The 18,732-nt window shown below is 39.6% G+C and overlaps 3 protein-coding genes across 4 annotated transcripts; 2 read left to right on the plus strand and 1 right to left on the minus strand.

Moving 5' to 3' along the window:
* Positions 1 to 2,185: 2,185 nt before the first annotated feature.
* LOC308121541 (claudin-4-like) lies at positions 2,186 to 3,317 on the plus strand. Its single transcript, XM_080482816.1, has one exon. It carries the CDS (start codon positions 2,308 to 2,310, stop codon positions 2,938 to 2,940), a length of 633 nt encoding a protein of 210 aa, XP_080338942.1. The 5' UTR covers positions 2,186 to 2,307; the 3' UTR covers positions 2,941 to 3,317.
* A 918-nt stretch (positions 3,318 to 4,235) lies between these two features.
* Positions 4,236 to 6,048, plus strand: LOC308121535 (claudin-4-like). Of its 2 annotated transcripts, XM_080482808.1 has the most exons (2): positions 4,260 to 4,862; positions 4,947 to 6,042. In XM_080482808.1, the coding sequence occupies exons 1-2, from the start codon at positions 4,514 to 4,516 to the stop codon at positions 5,474 to 5,476; spliced, it is 879 nt and encodes a 292-aa protein (XP_080338934.1). In that variant the 5' UTR covers positions 4,260 to 4,513; the 3' UTR covers positions 5,477 to 6,042. The 2 variants fall into 2 exon arrangements, with proteins under 2 accessions (XP_080338933.1, XP_080338934.1); XM_080482807.1 differs by having other exon boundaries at positions 4,236 to 6,048.
* Positions 6,049 to 7,395: 1,347 nt separating this feature from the next.
* On the minus strand, positions 7,396 to 18,216 carry LOC308121882 (uncharacterized protein; the record flags this gene model as incomplete). Its single annotated transcript, XM_080483408.1, has 10 exons — positions 17,951 to 18,216; positions 17,552 to 17,680; positions 17,212 to 17,347; positions 16,653 to 16,745; positions 15,161 to 15,357; positions 11,065 to 11,187; positions 10,551 to 10,679; positions 10,221 to 10,356; positions 8,911 to 9,003; positions 7,396 to 7,592 (listed from the first exon to the last, which is right to left on the minus strand). The coding sequence occupies exons 1-10, from the start codon at positions 18,074 to 18,076 to the stop codon at positions 7,396 to 7,398; spliced, it is 1,359 nt and encodes a 452-aa protein (XP_080339534.1). The 5' UTR covers positions 18,077 to 18,216.
* Positions 18,217 to 18,732: the final 516 nt, after the last annotated feature.

The raw sequence follows: 18,732 nt of genomic DNA on the forward strand, positions 1-18,732 counted from the left end.
TTCATCTCGGTCAGTAAAAATACAATAGTAACCTAAAACCAATTTTACGTGAAAGTAAAAATCCATCTATCCATATGACAGCAAACCACTAAATAGCTTTTTTTAAATTTTTTAAATTTTTTAGACTGTGTGTGAAAAGTGGAGGACATGGGATAAACACACACAGGGAAAACATGCAAACCTAAGGGTACCAAGATACCTTAATATGCAAGTCTTAAATATTCTCACCAACATTATCATACTTTGTTTACATGCAAAACTATCATGAGAAGATTTACAAAGTAAAAAAGCAAGTACTCGGGTTAACACTCAAACTCAAACCCAAGCATTCCACTCGCATGTTTACTTGCATTTATATATATATTTTTCTAACTTGGATGTCTTCACACACAATAACCTGGTCATAATTGTCCTGATCATGTTACTTGTATATTTTCCATTTTCCTTGTGTATGGTTTTCAAGAGAAGCTTGTACTCAGTCAAAGCAGTGCTAATAAAGACAAAGGGAATTATGGTTTTAGTGTGAGCTCTTTTAATTCTTTGCAGATATTTATTCCAACACTTCCTCATAACAAAACAACACACTGTACCGAGGTAACAACAACAACAAAAAAGACTCCCTTCACTGTCAAATACGTGACTGAATAGATTTTCTGAGCATTTGAGAGGAGCTTAAGAATGACTGAACACTCAAGTAATATTGTAAAATGCTTGCAGTTTGTTGGGTTTGGTTTTAAAATCCACTTGGATAAGTAAAAGACAAAATCATGTTTGTTGTGTCGAGCATGTGAAACACATTATATACCTCACAAACAGTGGTGAAGGTGAACTCCTCTGAATGTTCTATTTGTTGATCACAATGCAGTGACACAAACTCTATGAATGAATGAATGAATGAATGAATGAATGAATGAATGAATGAATGCTGAATAAAGTCATGTAATGCCAACATGTGCCATATTTGGTCCAGATGAATGAATCAAAACCAGTGATACAATTATACAGCTATTGAACACCTCATTTCAAATAATCACAAACACTGAGGGAATCAATCCAAATAACTTAATCAAACAAACTCTTTGCATTTATCACAGAAATAACACAGAAATAAAACATTGCATCCAATATAAAAAGCACAAAAAAACATTAAAAAGACTTGAACAATCACTTGTGGTTTGCACTGAAAAAAGAAAAATACAAATCCAGGATCACTTTATATAGTACAATTATGGGCATGTTTCATGTACAGCTCCAGGCCACATGACACAAACTACAACAGATTATCTGGTTTATATGGTGAGATACCTGATACCCTCATACAATTATCCAAATATTGACCACATATTTCCACCAATGCTGTGTTGTACAACAACAAAGGGAATTTTCCCAAAATAACTAAATTAACAGGCTGGATACTTCCCCTCCAGTACCAGGTTTTACCACCTTTAAAATGCATTAGGCTATTTCTACATATTGTATTGGTCTCTCTGCTCCAGCACACCTGATTGAAATGAATCAGCCATGATGAAGCCCTGAAAACACCTGAGGTCTCCAGCATAATGCCTGTTCTGTGGTTTTTCCTGATCTCACGGCTGCACACTGAGGAAAAAACCAAAGAGTCTGTCGGCTGCTTCCTGGACATTTAACCCCCCTTACAGCACTGAAGGTATTCAAACAACTTATTGTTTGATATGGAATATTTTGACTTAAATATATTTTGACTTCACTGTTGTCTCACCCTGAAATACTGTGATTAGGTCAAACTGCTCTGGCATTGAGAGGAGTCCTAAAGGCTAATCTGAATAACAACAGATTATTCTGGTCGCTGTTGTCTGTATAAACTGGGTTCATTTAAGCAATGGATGAGATAGGCTGGGGTTCTATTTGGGGCGACAGCCTTATTCTAGTTGGCTAAACCTGCAATTCAGTGACATTTCTTGAATGTTTGTCACTTAAAGTCCATTTTTGCATAAAAAGACTTGATATTTTTATAGTTAAGATAATGATTCAGGACAGTGTGCATGGCTCTAAGCTTGTGTGGTGTTGTTTTTTCTTTAGGGGCTTTGAAATGTCGTGTTTACTGCAACAGAATTCTAAGAATTCTTGACAAACCAGTTTCAGTTCCCAGATGACTGAAGAAAACTCCTCCTCTGACTTCCCCTTGAGTATCATACCTTTCAGAAGAGGAAACGGTCAGTTTCGTGTGGGTGAATTTTAAAATAAATCTCGCTGAGCTTCTTCACATATTACGTCATCTCCTGGAAGTAGATAACTTTTCTCATCCCAAGAGACCAGCGCAGCTTCAGCATGGTGTCTGCTTGTAGACAGATTCTGGCTTTGTCCCTGGCCATCATCGGGTTTTTCGGGAGCATCATCATTTGCGCGCTCCCCACCTGGAAAGTCACAGCCTTCATCGGTGCCAACATCGTCACGTCTCAGGTGATCTGGGAGGGTTTATGGATGAACTGTGTGACCCAGAGTACAGGCCAGATGCAGTGCAAAGTCTACGATTCCCTGCTGGCCTTGCCTCAGGACCTGCAGGCTGCCAGAGCACTGGTTGTCATCGCCATCATTGTCGGCGTGTTCGGGATCTTGCTCGGCGTGATCGGCGGCAAATGCACCAACTTCGTGGAGGACGAAGCTCAAAAGTGCAAAGTGGCCATTGCTTCTGGAATCGTCTTCCTCATTGCAGGTCTGCTGGTGCTCGTGCCCGTCTGCTGGACCGCCAACACCATCATTCAGGATTTCTACAACCCGATCCTGACCAACGCACAGAAGAGGGAGTTGGGGGCTTCGCTCTACATCGGCTGGGGGTCGGCGGGACTGCTGTTCCTGGGGGGAGGCATCCTCTGCAGCTCCTGTCCTCCTCGTGATGAGACGGACTATGATGTTAAGTACTCCAAGGCTCGCTCTGTGGAAAGCAGCAAGGCCTACGTTTAGGTCAAGGATTTTGTGCCAATTATCTCCACCGAAGCCTAATCAGTCAGAGGAAGTCAACAATATAAATATTTGTGAATTTTCAGTATGAATGCAGAACTTTGTGTGCGTGTTTGTATGTGGCAAACCTCCAGATCAAAACAATTAAACATGCTGTGAAATATGATTCTGTCTATATACATTTATACCTTTTTTATGGACTGTAGTTCAAATTTAAAGTTCCACATAACTGACTTTTATGAAATGTGATGTTGGGATGATTTTAATGTCAAGATGTGAAATGTCTCTTTGTTTAAACATTTTCTTTACCTCCACTTGAACGAGTTGAAAGTGGCTGAAAATTTATATATAATTTGTTTTTAATAAACATTTTATTCACATTCTGTTTCTGTTGTCATTTATGATTTGATGTTTTTTTTTTTTTACTTTCTGAAATCTAGCTATACTTACAATAATGGCAAATGCTGAAAACATGTAGATCTGGTTTTACAAGTGCTTAAAGAATCTTTCCAAACTGGTTGTGACGTCTCCTGGCTGCCCAAGAAATGAGGCTAAATATGCAGTATCCCCACTTTTCCATCTTGTTTTAGCCAATTAAAAACATTTTTTGCTGCCACTTTATTTTGAATGCATATAATTGTCAGTCTTAATAACTATACGGCAAGAAGGAAATTTGACTCCCGATTCTTCATTTGAACTCTGCAAGGACGAGATTAGATTACAGATTTTGAGCCCGCTTAGTTTACTTTGTGCTTGCTACCGTGTTGCGGGTGTGGAGGAGTTTTCTGCTCGTTTCAAACTGGTTATTCAGCATCGCGGATTCTTCCTGTGTGAAACTTGTTTGTCTCCTTTCTGAAATATTGGGTTCCCTCTCCTCTGGTTACAAAGCCTTTCTGTGTGCACACAGTTTGCGTGCAATGTTCAGTTAAGCCTGCACAAAAGCTGCGGTCCTCACTAATTACATTCACAAATCAGAATTGGCTTCGTCAAAGAGGCTGAACGATGCGAATGTTTGAAGCACAGAGGGCTTTTGTCCTCCTCCTTCCAAAGCTTTTTTTTCCAAAATAATCGGTCATTTTGCATAAATGACCAGAATGGATTGTCACTGCCGTTTCTCCCTCACTCTCTCTACCTTTCAGTTAAGCTCCTCCCCTTTTCGTTTCCAGTAGAGTGGGTGTGATACAGGCAGGTAGAGAAATGGAGACAGGATGGAAGAAGAGGTGAGCAGTTAGTGACACAAAAGGGGAGGGACAGATGGAAAATAGGCTGTAAACAAAGGAGAGACACACCTGGAGTCGAGTAAAAGCTCCCAGTGGTTGGACAGAGAGAAAACGACAGTCAGACGAGGCGCTGCGTCCTTGAAGAAGAAACTTTGTAACTTGCTGGAAAATGTTTCACACCAAAATGGAGCAGCGTGAAAAACAGAGAAAAATCCTGCCAGAGAAGAAAAGCTTTTTGTGAAATACCAAAAGAAACTGACCACAGAGACCAGGAGGGAAGGAAAGAGGCTGCACAGACGTCTTAAAGGACACCAGAACACGACACAACAAGGAGTTTTCCTTTCGACATCACCACCATGGCCTCGTTGGGGATGCAGATGCTGGCCAGCATCCTGTGCCTCTTCGGGTGGGCCGGGGTCCTCATCAGCTGCTTGCTGCCCTTGTGGAGAGTCACGGCCTTTGTGGGCAGCACCATCGTCACCTCGCAGACCATCTGGGAGGGCATCTGGATGACCTGTGTGGTCCAAAGCACAGGGCAGATGCAGTGTAAACCCTACGAGTCCCTCCTCGCTCTCAGCGCTGACCTGCAGGCAGCCAGGGCTCTCACCGTCCTTGCGATCGTGACTGGTGGCATGGGTCTCATTCTGGCGTTCATCGGTGGAAAGTGCACCCGCTTTTTGGATGAAGAAGGAGGCGGGGCAAAGGGTAAGGTGGCTGTAGCAGCGGGGGCAGTATTGATTGTGGCGGGGGTGCTCTGTTTGATTCCCTCCTCCTGGGTGGCCGGGGCAGTGGTCAGGAAGTTCTACAGCGCCTCCATAGACGCTCAGCGGAGGGAGATCGGAGCCTGCCTCTACATCGGCTGGGGGGCGTCCATCCTGCTTATTCTGGGAGGCGGTTTGTTCATCCAGTCATCGTGTCCCCTCAAAGCCCACGACCAAGACAAGAGCCCCTCCGTCCGCTACGTGGCGGTCCGCTCTTCTAACGGGTCCACCCAGATGGGTTCTCGCCGCAGCCAGATACCATCGGCTAGGTCGCAGCCTGTCACAATGCTCCCCAGGTCTCAGAGCTACGGGGGATCTACTTCAAAGCCCCCGCAGTATACACGGCCTCCTTTGGAGGATGGACCTGAACATTACTCGGAAAGGTCATGGGCATCTTCGTCAAAATCACAAATGAAAAAACGAGAATCGATCCAATCTGACCCCAGCGAGGCATTATCAACAAAATCTCAGCTGAAACGAGCAGAGATGGAAGAACATTCATCCCAAAAGAGCGATAATGAAGATGTATCTTCAAATCCAGCAAGAACATACATATAATATGAGAAAGACACTTGAATATAATGCATGCAGTTATGTTTACACACATTGTTTACTGTAAGAGGTATATGAAGAAATACTGTTTGTTTTTGTGAACATTTACTGTTGAGAAGTCATTCAAATATAGTTATACTTTATTATTAAGCTTTGTTTTTAAAGTACAGATGAATATTTCTAATGTTTACTGGACGGAAGGACATTTTTTTTATATGTGAAATGTAATAAGATGAATTGTTGCAGTCGATCTCGTCTTTTGTAAAGCGTTTAGTTTGATGTGTAACGTGAACCATCATCACATTGAGATGCACTAATTAATAATGAATCCGTCTATACCAAGAATTTTACCTCAAACCTTTTATCTTTTTGTTTATGCTAGACTTTGTGATAAAGTAGCTTCATTGGAGTTTAACGTTGTCAATAAGAACATGTGTTGAATGTACAAAATCTGACATTGTTATTATAACAAAGAAGTTTGCAATGTTTCTGCTTGTTATCACTGTGAATTGCCGTTGTGATTTGTGTTTAATGGGACGCATGTTTATACACTTTCCAATAAAGGACTTTTAGTTTTAATGATGAAATCATTATTTTATGTGGTAAATTGTATTGGAAGTGCAATACGAAATTGTGATGTAGTTGTTGAAGGGCCTCTCAGCATCCCCCCGAACTTCCCAGGTTAGTAAAATCCACAGGACAAACAGGTTTGACAGAGACTCGCAGGTGTGTGTGTTGGTAGAGGAGGACACACAATGTGTGTGTGGTGGATTCAACATTGAGTTTCAGTGAATCATGTTTACAGAGCGTGTTGTTTGGTTTCATTTGTTCAGACATTCTGCATTCTCTCATCATAATACAATGTCGTGGTGATGCACACACATGATGACTCAAACGTTCAATTCTCTGAATGCTGTGGAGAGAAACAACAAACAAGCGAACCAAAACAACCAAAAATAAATGGAGACAAATATATCTACTTAAAGGAATAATACTTAATACTCGTACCACGGTGAAATTTTGTGTCATTGATACAGTTTATTTTAGATGCATATTATCCAGAGTGCTAAATGAAGAAGGTATAAAAGATGAGAAGACGGTATACACAGAGGTGGAAGGAATACTTGCATTCTTCAGATAAATAGAAACACAGATATTGTATATGTTAAAAAGAGACTTTGATAGAAGTAAAAATATTTTCTGACCCTTGTACTAAAGTAAAAAGTTCTGATATGTACTCAAATCAAAAATGTGTTCAAACATGGTGCTTTGTTGAAAAATACATCTTGAATCTTTAGTAGTGGTCATATGCATGTATATGAATGTGCATGCTCATAGTAACTATTACTGGAATACTAAGATACTGACTTGTATCATAGTTGAGTCAGAAACAAGAAAAAAAAAGTTTTTCACTTTAACTCAATGAATTCCACTCAATACTAATACTTTTTTCAAGAAACAATCAGATTTACCTTATAATATTGCTTAATTGGCCGACCTCTGCACCTTCAGCTGCAGCTATAAATTACATAAATCATTTGTAGACGATAGATTGTGATTGAAATGGAAAACTGCTCAATGTGACATGAAAAATTATTTTGTTTGCAGGAATACACTCAGCAACAGCAGTCGGTAGTGTTTACAGAAATCTCATCAGTAAGTAAATCTTATAACAGATCTGCTTTTAATTTAAAGCCTGTGATCAGTGAGTATATGCAAAGTCAAGCAGATGTTTTCAAAGATGATTTTGAATCTAAATTTTATAGATTAAAATAACATTCACTAAAATAGAATATATGTTGCCTGGTTGTTTACTGTTTTGAAAAAATGTGTTGGAAGCACTAAAGATATTGCCTAATATCAGCAGATTTTGACATTTGAGTTGTGCGTTTGCTGATGAAGCTTTGGTTGCATTAAACGGATCTTCATATTTTCTTGTAGAAGTACACCGTGCCAGATATGTAGCCAGTTCCGGATGTTGCCTTCTCCCAGTTTTCCACCGGAGTAACTGCTACTTTTGTCCAGAACCTCTCTTCTTCCATCTTCTTCATTTCAGACTCCAGCTCAGCTTTGTATTGAAGGTTGTCTTGACCATTTCTGGAGGTCATGCAAATGGTGCCACCTAATGGACACAGAAGGAAAAACATTTTAACTGGCAGTGCAGGGAGATTTAACAAAAGGCCCAATCCACTCTAATATAACCTGCATTTCTCCTTATAAAGCATTAATCTGAACAGTTTCCCTCTGTACTACAGTTTACAGAGAGTGTGTTAGTGAGGGAGAGTGCATCAGATGACCAGATGACCACCAGTGGATTAATGGAGCCAGTTATTCAACATATCATGTTTAATGATAGAAAAGGACTTTTATGATTTCTACCTGAAAATGCATTTGAATTGACAATATTTGAAGAATGACTGCAACTGGTATTGTGTTCAAATGTGGTTAATAGATGTGCTTTGCTAAGAAAGCAAACAGGAGGTCACCAGTTTTTAATGTCACTTGTAGGGATTGAAGTAAACCAGTGAATGTGTGAAACATTTTGTCATTATATCTGCCTACCAAGAAGGAACATGTTCTAAATTGCATATTTCTCATAATTAAGGGATTTAAATACTATTAAAGTAATCAAATCTCAAGTTTGAAAAAAATATATTGTCAAGAAGGCTTTTCACGAGTAAAATACATGCAATCGCTGCTCCTGATATTTGACCCCAAACATTTGAACTCATTAAGGATAACATTCAGCTTTGAGATAACTCGTATTATCACTGTTCATATCATTTGCAGGCAGGCAGCTGGTTGACTGGTCAGCTCTGTTGCCTCACAGGCTTGGGGCCTTTCTGTCTGGGGTTATGTTCTCTCTGTGCTGGATTGACTGTAAATTCATCCAAAGTGTGAGTGTATGTGTGCATGGATGATATTATGCCAACCTGTCCATTCGCTCAACATTGACTAGAGTATACCTCAGCCACATGCAACTCTAACTTGAATAAAGTGAATATCAAATATGGAGGGATCCTGTAGACCAGAGGTGGTGCCACATAAATAAACAAACTAAAAACTGGAGCTTGTGTTGGGACTGTGCCAGTTAAGTCAAGATTTGTCCTTTTGTACTTTACAAGATCTGCCTGTTCTCACCGATGTATTCTTATGACATAGGGAAAGGTCCATACAGGAACAAGATTAAAAAAAAAAAAAAAAAAAAAAAAGCTGGAAGGCTTCCACCCTCAAAATGAAAGAAAAAAGTTTATCTAGCATTCATTATTTACACTTAATACAGGTAAGGGACCATCAAAGTGCTGCACAAGGCCTGTGGAGTGTTCTATTGCCCAGGTTTGTTTTAGATTAAAATCTGATCCAAAAGTGTGTTTTACTAATTCTAACAGTATAAAGTCAATTCAGAAGATAAGTGCTGTTTAGTGAACCAGATTTTTCACCTGGCTTGCAGACGTCGCACAGCTCTCTGATAACCAGCACAGGAACATGACCGACACTGAGCGCTCCAGCAATCACCACCACGTCAAAGGATTCTGTTGAAGAAAAACAAGTTAACGCAAAAAATAAATAATTGGAGCGAGTACACAAATTTTGACAGGACAAACTTGCATTTGGTTTAATAAGTTGCCTGGTTTTGTATTTTCATGTCCCCTTTCCCCTCACGGTTCCTTCGTTCATGTCCACTTCATGTTTGATTCACATCTGAGTTGATTTGCATTCTCTCTCTTCTAATTTCTGGTGTCTTGTTTCTCGGCTCACCTCACGTCTCCTCTTCATTACTTTCTTTGAATTCATTCCCAAAAATATCTCTAAATCTGTAGTAAAGCATTGTTTGATCTTCGATCCATATATTGAAGAAAATTAAAGAATTGTTGAAGATTCATATTGAAAAACTAAATTAGATTTTCTTAGCTTGTGGACGAGACCAAATAATACTCTGGAGACCATATAAGGGCTCACTGAATTATTCAGTCACTGAATAATTGTGGTGTAAATTTGTAATTCATATAATACACTTTGCAAGCAGTATGGATGGTTTTGCACTTTGAAATTCTGGTAGTAGGCTGGTTTCAAGTGGCTGGTTTTGTCTCACAGACCTGGCAACCCTGCATCTTGTTGTTTGTGTACATTACTCTACTTCAGGGGTGTCCAACCTCGGTCCTCGAGAGCCCCTGTCCTGCAGGGTTTAGCGCTCTCCCAGTTGCAACACACCTGATTGCAATGAGGGGCTCGTTATTGGGCTTTTTCACAACCTTGGTGATGACATCATCATCAGATTCAGGTATTCTGAAGCAGGGAGAGAACTAAAACATGCAGGACAGGGGCCCTCCAGGACCGGGGTTGGGCACCCCTGCACTTAATCAGCGATCAGGTCAATCTTGCTCTTCTTGCTCTTGCTCAGTTTGTGTCCTCATCATCCTCAAAGATCACCTTCCCTGAATCTGCCTCTTCTTTCTCTGCTCTTCAAAGCACCAGCTAATTTTGTTGAATCATCTAGTGAAGCTGACGTAACGCTCACAAATTTTTGTGACCTTCAGACGGCTCCGTCAAGGTTGAAGACAAGTTACACAAACAAAACACTGCAGTGAACCAACGCTCCTCTTATCCTCGTCTGATTACAGCAGCAGTTCTCCATATCTCTGAAAGACGGTGCATACGTGACCAAAAGCCCAAATTAAACAGTCATGACACTTTTTCTTTTCTGTTCTGTTCTAAAAACTAGTCGGAGCAGCTTCACAAACATTTGCACCTTTTGCTACAGGTAGTGGCTGCTGTCCCAAAATGCATTGCTTGAGATCTTGGTAGAGCCTCAACTTTCGGGCCTTCTCCAACATCGCCGTGCTTCCATCAATACCCACAAAGTTTTGAAACCCGTCAGCTTTCAACTGAAAAACACAGAAGCGATTAGTTTATTCAATTTACAAAGAGAAAACACAGATAAATAAAAAATAAAGCTGCTCAACATGGATGAACATTTAAGTGGCTTTGTTTGAAGATGGTTCTGCAATTAATGACAATTTATTATTTTTACAATTTTGATTTTCATTTGTGTAAAATGCGATGCTGCGATGATATTTACATGCACAGCGACCCTTCCTGTGCCGCAGGCCACGTCCAACACGTGAACTTCTTCACGGTTCCCAACGAAATGGGCGGAGATGCTGTTTGCTGCTTCTTTTGGTGAATGAAAGTCCAGAACACTCATATCCTGCAACACAACCACCAAACACAAAGTAAAAGCTCATATTCCTGACCTCGTGTATCTGAGTCACCCTGTGATTAAATGGTGACAGACACACACAAGGTAATTTTCCTGAAATCAGACACATGCGTTCAGATAAGTGAGGCGATAAGGAAAAGGTGTTCAACCCTCAATACTGATTTTATAGTTAACGTTGTGGGTGAGTGGAGGCAAACTAAGTTGTCATTATGTGAATTCCAGTCACCCGAACATGCATGTCTTTCACTGCGGTAGGCAACCAGACTGCAAGGAAATAATCCTCATAAACACACGAGGAAAATGCAAACTCCACACAGAAAATCCTCCTTGATGCCAAACATCTTCAGTACAGTGGCGGGAGCAGTTCCATTACTTGATCGTAGGTCTCGGCCCAGATGTTGTAGAAGTCCAGTTTGTCTTTGACCAGAGTGCTCTTGTGCACTGACTGAAGCACTTTCCTTGCATTTTCAAATGTTCTTGGTATTGTTGCATCCATCTGTTGAGATAAGAGAAATATTCTAAGTTAAGGGTTCGTCAACCAGTCAGGGATCAAGAGCCACCCAAATGACCGGGGCGCTCACTCTCACACATTGGAAATGACATAAAATAAAAATACATACATTGCCGGGCCACACGAATTAATACCCATTAATACACACACACACACACACACACACACACACACACACACACACACACACACACACACACACACACACACACACACACACACACACACACACACACACACACACACACACACACACACACACACACACAGAGTATGACATGTTTGTGTCTTACTGATTCAATATTATTCAATAAAATATAATTCACACTGGAATTCTGTTTCAATGGCACAATCCATTATTTCTCATTAACGTTCAACAGAGAAAAAAATAAATCACTGTCCCATTCTGCGAGAATTGTCTTGTGTTCACCTTCATGCTTTGGCTCAACCACATGTTTCTGCCCTGTCCAGCACTGCTCCTGATTCAGGGGTAATGCAGGACCACTCCCCTCCCTTCACCTGACCATGCAGCCATGCAGCAGTAAAGGATTACATACCCTCATAACATAAAGGAAAGGAACTGCCACTCTTCCCTCTCTCTTGTTATTGTAATAACATTTTGCCAATCATCTAACAAGTTATTACATAAAAGAGTGGCATTTAAAAAAAAGAATAATTTCAAACCTGTAATAACTGTGGCCAATATTGCAGTAATACATACTACATTTATTTTTGCAGGTTTGTACAATTATCAAAAATGTGTATTGTGGGTGACATAGTAGTCGTATTAATTCATCAACACCCTCCTTCTATTGTCGTCGTATTTTTATAATATTTTTGTCTTTTTGATCACATTACTGGCAAGATATTACAATATTGGTTTGATTACATCCAAAATGGCCAAAATGTTTACATACCTGACAGTTATTTTGACCATTATGACAATATTGGTTGTTACACATCTTCTTGCTGCCCCAGAATGATTTGATAGCTGAAAGTAAAAAAAAAAAATTTGTGTCTTGCTCGCACTCACCTCCTCCAGTCGTTGAGGTCTTCACCGTTGACAGCTGAATCAGTTTCTGATGATTTATCTTTTTCCCACGGCACATTAAACCACAGGGTTATCTCGTGTTGGTCAAACATTAAACAGTCAACCTTTCAGACTTACTTTGTTGTGAAATTGATACATTTTACCCTTCAAAGTTCACTGCCTATTGTAGGTCCACGTGTCAAACTGGGTGACGTGTCAAAGATCGAGGGCTGAAGGATTCTAGCATTTTTAATGTCCCGCCATTACCCGTTTTTACATGTCTTGGGTCTTACCGGGGCAGAGAGTAAGAATAGATTCACAATCATAATAAACACCGTCTGTCTCTGTCCTATGTTTTTCTCTCTTCTTGTCCTCCAACCAGTGCAAAATGTTGCTTGAGATATTTTCCAGCGCTGGCTCATATTGGAGTATTGTTTTGGGGGAAGTCAAAATACCATATGATGACTATGTTGTAAGACATCTGATGTACATTTTCCTTTCTTATTTCCAGCATTTTGCACGTTTGTGTGCTTTAAAAAGATTCCAAAGACAGTGAAAATGCAAAACTGAGGTCACAAGTCCGGCGGTTACCTATCTTTCTAGATAAGATGAGAGAGGATTCGGATTGTAAGCTGGGAGGATAATTAAAACTAAGTAAGTCAAAAACATTTGATTCAGTAAAAGTTTAAACCAAGCTCCTTTTCTTAGAATATAACTCGATCTTTCTGCTTGCTAAAACGTAGGTGAAGTATTCTCTATATATTGTCTCAAGTGAAGATGTCACTTGAGACATCTTGGCATATTTATAAAAAAAAAAAAAAAAGAACAAAGATTATTTTGTTCTGTATTCCCCGTTTACAGAGTAAACTATAAAACTGGCTAAGGAAATGAATTTGAGGACTGTGGTTTCTAATGTTGGTTTGTTTTCTTTGTTGCCGTTTAAATGACAAGTTTCTTTTATTTTTTTTATTATTTAGAGTAAAAAAAAAAAGTGTATGTATGGAAAACTGTTGTTTTCTTCATATTCTAAAATATAAAGGATTAGGAATCATTACTTTCTAGTTTGACATTCTGGAACCCCAAACAGCATCTTTCCTAGGGCCCCTATGACGCTACAAATGGCCCTGAATGTGTTACTTATTTCAACAAGTTCGAATCAATTACTTTTAATCTAGTCAAACATTTTCATGGGTAAGGCACTACTTTTTAAAAAAAAAAAAATGTTTTAAGTTAAATATTAAGGAAACATTTCCACTTACCTTGTAATTTATGTCCCAGAGAGGCCAACAACTGTTTCGTGAGACAGAGCCAAAGCCAAGGAGTCAGGAAGGGTTTATTGAGACTTGCAGAGAATAAACCAGCTGGATGAGAGCAGGTCTGAGAAAAATACCCCCCCCCCCCCAAGAATGACGTGTTGTCTTTCCGTGCGGCGTCAAGGTCGTACACTAATCAGAGTTTACAATGCCTCGGAGGCACCTCTAATATCAGGACAGTTTGACCTTTCTGACAATGGTGATATTCTGAAACCCAAATATTCTACTGAAACCCAAATATTCAATTTCAGTGATTTCTACTTCGTTCTTGCCTATTCCTGGTAACCTCATGACATTTACAGCTGACATGACTCAGCCACCACGTAAAATGTTATCTGAATATGCCTCTTGATGAACTCCTAAAGCCCTGTCCTAACCTTCAGAAAAACATTGAAGCACTTTAAACATGTCTTTGTTATTTCAAGCTCATGATTGCATGAGTTTTATTGGAATTTAAAATGTTTGTACTTGTGAAAATGTGATGATATGCTACAAATAGATGTAACATAACAATATCAAAGTGGCTTTAAAAGCTGCTTTGGCAGTAACTAAAGCTTTATAATGTGCACAAACATAAGCAAACAAGCAGAGTTTGTGAAACAGGATTGAAGTTTGTGTTAATTAACTGACAAAGCACGATGTTTGACAAAGGATATCAGCAATAGCTTTTTGTTTTGGTCTAAAGTAGATTTCTGTAGTTAAACACAATATTATGTTGAGTTTTTATGAGGCCTAATATACTTTTATTCACACAACAAAATTTATAAAAATGTTGGTGTGGGGCAAGGCCTATACATACATAAAGGTGGTGGGAATAAAGTGGAGGTTTGCTGGGACACAGAATAATAAAAGTTACAATATATTGTGAAGTGAACGGCGTCTTCAAGACAACTGACCTTGCAGACTTTCAGACACAGACAAAATACATAAAATTGTTATCTTTGAATCATTGCAAGACGTAGGCCCTGTTTACACGACAACGTTTCACGTGACAACACCTAATCCGCAAAAAAAAAAGGGGTCCGTTTACACTGCAGCAGCGGACACATAGACAACGATGTAGTTAGTATGCCAGGCCACTGGAGGGCGCTGTTGCTTGATTTTGTTATGAAACTACACAGACGTGTATGCAGAGAACAATACACTATAAACATGATGAAAATGGAGAGAACCTGACATCCGCATGGACTGATGACACACCGGATGCTATCAGGGGTGAGTCTCAACTATTAAACTACTGATATGAAAGAATCTTTCCACCTTGGGAGCCGGATTCAAAACTTTGCGGATACAGTACATCTGCAAACTGGTGCCGTGTAAACGGAACTCCCCAAAAGTGAAGAAGGTTTTACGGATACACTTGAATTCGTTGTTGTGTAAACGGGGCCTAATTAATTTACTGTAGGAAGACAATGCTGTGATATTTTGGCAGGTTTTTCTGTCAAGAAACCTGCTCCATACAAAAAAAGCCCACTCATGATATCTGAAACACAGTTTTTCTTCATTTATTTATTCATTCACTGCTTCCTTTCCTTGCAAATTAATTAATTAATTTAAAAAAAAAATTTTTATGGCCTCCACAATGCACAAATGAATTCGTTTCTAGTCATTACACTTTTTTGTAGAGGTACACTGAACCAGAAATGAAGCCGTCCTCAGACTCCATCACTGCTTTCGACCACTTTTCCACCACAGAGATGTTCACACAGCTCCAGAGCCCTTCCTCTTCCATCTGCTTCTGTGTGCCCTCCAGGGCAGCCCTGAACTCCTGATTGTCTTCGCCATGTCTGCACGTCATGCACACGTAGCCACCTGCAAGCACACCCAAACACATTTTTCACTGACCGTAAATCTAAAGTTTGCACGTTCTCCCTGTGCAGACGTTGGATTTTGTTGGGGGCCAGCTGTGATGGACTGGTGAACTGTCCAAAGTCTCTAGAGAGGAGACGTCTGAAACCTTTCTGATCAAAAGAGACGGTTTTGTCACTTTCCAGCAAATAAAAGTCTTCTGGAGCTGCAAAGCACATCTAACCATAAAAGATAGTGATCACACAGTTTAGAAAGCTATTTACATAGTTATGGTATATGTATATATGGTAGATTTCAAGACTACGATTTAGAATAAATTTTGTTTTAACCTTTTTTTTCTTTTCTAGCCTACTTTAACTGATGGAGCTCGTTACTTATTTTAGTCATTTTGACATTCAGCCATTTTTCTTTCCATTCTCACTGGTTTCATCTACTCTAGTCATGTTAGTCATTTTAAGAAATATGATCTCTTTTTGATCCATTCTTGACCATTTCAAACATTTTGGGTGTTTGTTGTTTTTTCACCTGCCTGGCTGTTTTTTTCTTCTAACATTTTTTTAAGCTGTTTTAGTTATTGCAGCAGATTTAGCCAGTGAAGTCTTCTTAATAAAGTCATGTAGACATATATGAATAAGTCATGTAGGCAAATGAAACAAAATAAAAATAACCACTTGATAAAAGGATTGAAATTGATTTACAGTACCTATAATTATCAGAAAGCTTCAGAGAGACAATACAGAGGAGCTAAAGAGCCGCAGGTTGCAGGCCCCTGTACTATATGACAAGATGGGGCAACATAATGTTGTTCTGGTTAGTATTTCTGCCTCAGAGCAAAAACCCTGGGGTTTGATTCCTCAGGACCTTGAATTTGAATGCTTTCATGTTGTTTGCTTGAATAGATTTTTCTTCAGTTACTCCAGCATTCTCTCACAGTCTGAAGACATGAGTGTTTATCTAATGTAGGTCAATTTAAATTGCCTATACATGTGAATGTGAGCATGTGTGATTTGAAAACTTCTGTGTTGGCTGTGTGTTGGACAGGAGACCTGTCTGGGACTTTCTTATTGTGATGTACTAAGTTGTATACAGTAGGCAGAGCTGATGCAAAGCTGTTCTACAGACAGTCAGCGCTCCCTCAACATACTTCATTTTACTGTGGAAATGTAGTTAATGGACGTGATCATAGAGTGCTTTGTCTAAAAAAAAAAACAACTTATGCCTGTTTACACATGATAAAATGGACAAAATAAAGAATGACAACAGTTATGCAGAGTGGATGAGTGCACCCAGTATTTCACCTGGTTTGCAGGCACTCCACAGCTCTTTAACCACATGCACGGGAACATGACCCACACTCAAAGATCCACAGATGACAACCACATCAAATGATCCTGCAGGGTGTGAAGAACCGGCAGAAAACAGTGAAAAAATAAACGTAATTAAAGACAAGACGTTATGACAGTACCATACAGGTTCAGGTTGGAAGATTTGACTGCATGACATTGAGATTCATTTTGAGCATACGTGGGCGCTGTCCAAAACTCGGGCTGTCCCTCAATGGCCCCAAAGGTGTTACCGTAAATACAAATTATTAATCAAATGAAAATTACATGATGCATGTTGTACAACTGCTTTGCTGTTTTTTTGTTTTGAAAGAAATAAGGGAACATTCTCACTTTCTGCAGATTTAAAATCAACCTATGGTTTAGCTCCTTACATGAGTTCACACGGTAGTACAATCGATAGCAGAATGACTGACACGTTTGGTTTGGTTTTTTCCACCCAGCAAAAAACAAAAAACCAGTTTGGTTACTTCCGTGAAGAGGGGAGTTAAAACAAGCTCTGTAGTTACACAACCTTTTTCTGCAGGTAGACGCTGCTCTCCCAAAAAGCAAATCTTAAGATCTTGGTACAGTCCTTTCTTTTGGGCCTGTTCCAGCATCCCCTTGCTTCCATCAATACCCACAACATTTCCAAAGCCATACACCTTCATCTGCAAAACACACATATTCAGTTGGACTCAGGCCACTCGAGTTAAAGAATGGACAGAAAATGATATAACAAGAAAGAAGATAACAACAAAAGAAATTAATGATAGAACATCACTTGGAGTTACTTAATCTACTATTTTAATCTTCTACAGTGTCTTCATTCACTGTGAACAAACAAAGCTGTGCTGTCTTTTTAGTGACCATACCTGCTTGGCCACCAGTCCAGTACCACAGGCTACATCCAGGACAACAGCTGCTCCACGGTCACCAGTGTAATGGGAGGAAACTGTCTTTGCTGCTATAGTTGCTGCATAGTAGTCCACCAATGCCACATCCTTATAAAATGTGAAAACGGGTTGCAATTTGGTTAAACAACTTTTTTTTTTTTGATTAGTCAGATCTAACAAAAAAAAACACAAAACTCTCCATAATTATAAATATGAACGATACAACCGTTGATGAGTCCTATATTTGCGATCAGATTCTCTTAGCTCATTCTTACAAAAGACACAGAGACTGAAAGAAGACCACTGATATAAAACAGTGGGCAGATCATTTGGTTTGGATTTGTTAAATAAAAACAGTATTTCTGAATGAAACTGTACCTGATCGTAGTTTTCAGCCCAGGAGTCATAAAAAGACATTTTATCTTCAACAGTGGCAGTACTGCGAGCTGACCCAATCATTTCTTTCACAGAATTGAGGTTTCTTGGTGGTATCACTCCTTCCATCTCTGGACAAGTAGGCACAAAGGACAATAATAAAAAGCCCCCCCAAAAAAAGGCAGAATCAACACACCAGTGTGGATGGGTACTGGCTCTGCCGTCTTTCAGTTGAATATTTTGCTTTGGAAGCAGACAGTAACCTTGCTGGTGACACTATTATTATCTAGAGAGATAAACTACGCCCTTTTCTATTATGAATTAAACTGGAGCTCAAATTTCAAATGCAGCTTTTCTGAGCTACTGACGTCAATGGCGAATACAGCATGAACATACCAGAGCTGTTATTTAGCTGAATTCTCCAAGAGAGACACGTCTCCTACCCCCCCCCCCCCCCCCCCCCCTCACCTCACTGTGCCCATTTCGAGGCTTGTTGAGCCAAAATAGGATACAAAGTAAACACTAACTGAATTAAAGACAAACAAATGAAAAATTACTAGAGATAATATCTCTAGTCAACAGTGACACCTACTGGACCTAAACAGTACAAACCCACAAAGCCCCCAGATGAGTGTCAATTAACAGGTATTTATAGAAACTACAGTATTTTACACCATTGGATCAATGACCCACTTATCTTAAGAGACTGGCAGACTATATGCTTGACAGAGAACCCCCGAAATATGGGAGGAAAATGCCCCAACTATGAAATAATATCACTCATT

This window comes from Lipophrys pholis, assembly GCF_963383615.2.
Source record: "Lipophrys pholis genome assembly, chromosome: 16".
Taxonomy (NCBI): domain Eukaryota; kingdom Metazoa; phylum Chordata; class Actinopteri; order Blenniiformes; family Blenniidae; genus Lipophrys; species Lipophrys pholis.

Coding starts and splice junctions, on each gene's coding strand:
- LOC308121541 (XM_080482816.1), top strand. CDS start 2,308: ATGGTGTCTGCTTGTAGACAGATTCTGGCTTTGTCCCTGGCCATCATC.
- LOC308121535 (XM_080482807.1), top strand. CDS start 4,514: ATGGCCTCGTTGGGGATGCAGATGCTGGCCAGCATCCTGTGCCTCTTC.